Source organism: Charadrius vociferus, unplaced genomic scaffold, assembly GCF_000708025.1.
Source record: "Charadrius vociferus isolate BGI_N301 unplaced genomic scaffold, ASM70802v2 scaffold163, whole genome shotgun sequence".
Taxonomy (NCBI): domain Eukaryota; kingdom Metazoa; phylum Chordata; class Aves; order Charadriiformes; family Charadriidae; genus Charadrius; species Charadrius vociferus.
Window position 1 is genome coordinate 17,765,766 of NW_009648332.1, and position 4,133 is coordinate 17,769,898.

Sequence of the window (4,133 nt, forward strand, 5' to 3'; positions counted from 1 at the left end):
GGCAAATTCACAATAGCGCCTCATCAGAGATCATTTTCCACTATCTCAGCAGTAGCAGATATTGTAGACAATGGTTTTAGGACTATCTGAGATTAAGGTAAGGTACTCTTTTCTGGCTTGCTTTCATAGCCGCTTCAGGAACATCTCAGAATACAGAATAGCTTATATACAAACTTCAAAGGGGTTTTGTACAGGAGTGTAGAAGCCTGGACAACAATTTACTGTAGCCCTTCTGTAGTTTCACTGGGAACTAGGTAGAAGGAGGTGAGGAGAGGAGCAGGAAGGCAAGAAAGCATCTCAACATGGAACTATCAAAAAAATGCATAGACCTCATTTGACTACATGCATATATTTTTTTTTAAAAAAAAAAATCAAAACATAAGCACTGAAGGGTAGGAGTGCATTTTTGCCTGTATGTTCCTGAAGAACTGGTCTAATTAACTGTAATAGCTTTTCAGGTTTTAAGGAATGAAGATGATTTTATCAAAGTTAGTAAGAAAGGGGAAAAAAAACACCATGAAAAGCCAAATGGAAAAAATTCAGAGGCTACAAATAAGGATGGCCAAGATGCAGTAATTACACCTTCTCTCCTTGAACTCAGTACAATTCACTGAGTATTATTTAATATCTAATCGCTTAAATGCATTGGCTTACATTTTATTTTTGTGATTGGCATAATTAGGAAAACCAAACTGAGAAATCATGATATTAGAATATTTTAAAGGCATGCCATCATAAATATTAACCAGTTTATTTACACAGTAAGATCTCTGTAACAAATGCTCTGCTCGGTGCCACATTCCAGAATAGCCACTGTTAGTGTCTTTTTCTAAATTTCTTATATCAACAGGCTTCACAAACACTCCAGAAGGCCTTCCAGTACGCTTGGCTACCAGAAAATTCATCGCAATATCATCACAATTTTGAGTTTCATCTATTAAGGCATAAACTGCTTCTGGCTGTCTTTGAAAGTCTTCTAAATACCCACTATGAAAAAATGCCGCACCAATAAGAACCATAGAATACTGATCTCCATTTCCAAATCCAGGGTTCTGCAATTCGAAGCTGCCATAACTGTATACACCTGAAGGAGTGGAAATGTGCTTTCTAGGAACAAATCCCACTATATGCTCTGGAAATTGCTGAAAGAAAAAAAAATTTAAAAATGAAGATGAAGCCCACACTGTGAAATGTGTGTTAAGTATTTTCATAAGAGAGATTTATGCTTTTTTTTAAATGAGAAGAGCACAAGATTATTGTCAGGAAAGAATGAAATTGTTGGTATATGGTCCTTTGATCTGCATAAATGCTGCAATTAAATACAGTTTTGCAAAACTGACACAATATGCCTCATTCCACATCATGTAATCCCAAGAAACATGTATCCACAATTTGCAGCTGCATATTTGGCACTCAAAGTAAGTTTACAATTTCTCTTAGAGAGAAAAACAACCACACGCTTCCCTTTTGCAGCCTACTATCAATTTAAATAAATTCCGCAGTCAGCAACTCAGTATTCTTGCACAATAAGCGTTAAAAATTTGAAAGTTACAGATTACAGGTATAGCTATCATTAAAGAATATTTTTGCAATTTCTTCAGTCCTTCTAAAATTTAACTTCATAGCTAGAAAACCTATGGTAAAACATTATGATATAGTATTACTCTAATTAAAACCATTAATCTCAATTGTAACTCGCAAATACTGCTGGCCAAGGTGGAAAACATTACCTGCCAAACAGAAAAGGCAAAAGCAAGGTCATGAGCACTGACCAGTGTATCATCATCCATCATTAAAACAGCTGAAGGGAGAAAAAAAAAAAAAGAAAAACTTTTAACTTATCAAAAGATTAAATACATGAGCACAGTATGCAGCACAGTATTTGACAAGTTAGCTGTCAAACTTCTATAACCATTACGCTGAATTACAGAACTGAATTATAACTCCTTGAAAGCGGACTGAAAAAACATATTTAGATTTCAATGCTAAACCAAGGTTGCAGCTTCGTGGTAACTAGAAGCAAACCTAAGTTTTAGATTATTTGCCAGGCTGTAACAAAACTCAGCAACTTTTCATCATCTATAGTGCAGCTGGACAAATAGGTGTTAGAAAACTTTGAGTGTTTGGCACAGCAACTTAAAATTCTACTAGTCTTGTGTAAAAGTACAACTAAAATAGAGAGTTAGATACAATTTTTTAGTGTATGAGATTCATACAGTATTCTTAGTATAAAATCTCCTCACTACTTGCAAGTTCTAAGTAAACAAGCTTAATAAATTGCACAGGTAACATTCAATATGGTTAACTACAGAAGGAAGAGGAAAAGGGAAGATATTCCTAGATCAGAACTCCAGATGCATTAAAGCTTAAGTTTCTAGTCAGAATAAATCCTATTACAGTAAATAAAACATTTGGGAAGTTGAAGTTTCTAGTGTCTTCCTAGAAGTCACGGGTTTTGAGTAGCAAGGCATGTTAGGAAGGGGGCAGTAAATAGAATTACCTTTACTAATCATGAGTAAGGTCAGGTCTGTAATGCAACATATGGGGTTTTTTTCCACTTGAAACAAACAGGGCTTATTGTTGTGCTTCTCCTGGAAAGAGCTTAGGAAGAATATTTAGATGAACAGCTGAAGGACTGGGGAAAATACTCTTAAAAAGGATGCATAATTTGAGATAGAAAGCCAGACAGCTAGGGAGGGAAGTTTCTCTGAAGAGCAGAACATGCTTGAGAACTTAGTCTTAAAGTGAATGGATTAAATCAAGTCTTTACCAGATGACTGAAGTCCAAATTAATGCAGAGACTCAACAAATACATGCACTACAAATTTCAGTTTACGCTATAAAGGCAAGAGAGGCTGAACTACCTATGTTTGCCTGACAAAGGAAATGGAGAACAGACAGTTGCAGAAGCCCAAGAAATGCATTTGACATCCCCCTGTTTTTCCTTACTCTTCACTAACAGCCTGTAGCCTGCTGCTGGTGGTGGTGTGCATCTGATAACATAGGTTTCTTCTGCATTATCCACGTTCTATTAAGTGGCCCAACAGATCCATGACTTTATGACATAGTGTAACTCAAACCATCTCTCTTTTAGCATTCAGTTTTTACATGTGAAAATAGTATTAGTAGTAGTGATAAGAACTGCCAATTACCTTTTGTTTCCAGCTCAGGGAAATTCTGGAGTCTGTTCCTCATGCGATTTACAGTTTGAACTTTAAAGACAACAGGGACAGGATGAGGCCCCAAAGAATTCCACATTTCCTCTGGTATCTTCTCACCAATGTTGTTCCACACAACAATTACTTTATGTAGGTGGGGGATGGCTTGATAATGATTTAAAAGCTTTAGCAGTAAGTCAGTTCTATTATACGTCTGCATAATAAGAGTAAATGAATCCAAGGCAGACTGACTCTGGGTTTTTGGTTCCCTTCTCAAATTGGGCATTTTCTCATCTTTGATATTGGGAAGCAAAGCTGTTAAAGCACCTGCCACAAGAAGTAAGACAATGATCACCACAGAAGTGAAGCGTAGTAGGCGGATTCCCATAACTCTTCCTGGAAGCTTACAGAAGTGAAAATACCTTTAAAACAAGTAACAGGAAAGGCAAAGTCATTAATCCCATGTATAGTTTTCTCCCTTACTTGAGCAAAATTCCCACAATATTAAGTAGACTTTTCTTTAAGTAAATACATAAGAGGATTTTAGGACTCTGGCCAATTACTTTCAACTTCAAGACAGATACTTCTGGTACTCAGTTGCTATGTTTACCTGCTTTTCTCTTCTTTGGTTAACTTTAAATTTCATTATTCTGAGAAAATGAGCCTAGAGTAATTCTTCAACTCTAGATTGTTCATCATCTCTTATTTTCTCAGTACTGCATTTTTGATTGAACACCAAACCCATCCAGCTGAAATCAGAAAACAAATTTGTACAGAGATTCAGTATTTTCAGCATCGCAACAGCTCTGCCTTAGCTGGGAAACAAAAGAGAGAGAAGGTGCGTCCTCAAGACCTCCGGCAGAAAGGAGGAAGTTAAAAGCTCTTTCTTTTTTCATTGCTTGGGCACCATACACAGAAGGAACAATCTTTGTCACCGATTTGCTGGACATTTTGTCAATAGTTTATCTGCTCAAC

The 4,133-nt window shown here is 36.4% G+C and overlaps 1 protein-coding gene across 1 annotated transcript; it reads right to left on the minus strand.

Moving 5' to 3' along the window:
- Positions 1-588: 588 nt before the first annotated feature.
- On the minus strand, positions 589-3,561 carry EXTL2 (exostosin-like glycosyltransferase 2). The gene is made up of 3 exons (XM_009884775.1): positions 3,153-3,561; positions 1,731-1,801; positions 589-1,142 (listed from the first exon to the last, which is right to left on the minus strand). Exons 1-3 carry the CDS (start codon positions 3,544-3,546, stop codon positions 651-653), a joined length of 957 nt encoding a protein of 318 aa, XP_009883077.1. The 5' UTR covers positions 3,547-3,561; the 3' UTR covers positions 589-650.
- Between the last annotated feature and the right edge of the window lie 572 nt (positions 3,562-4,133).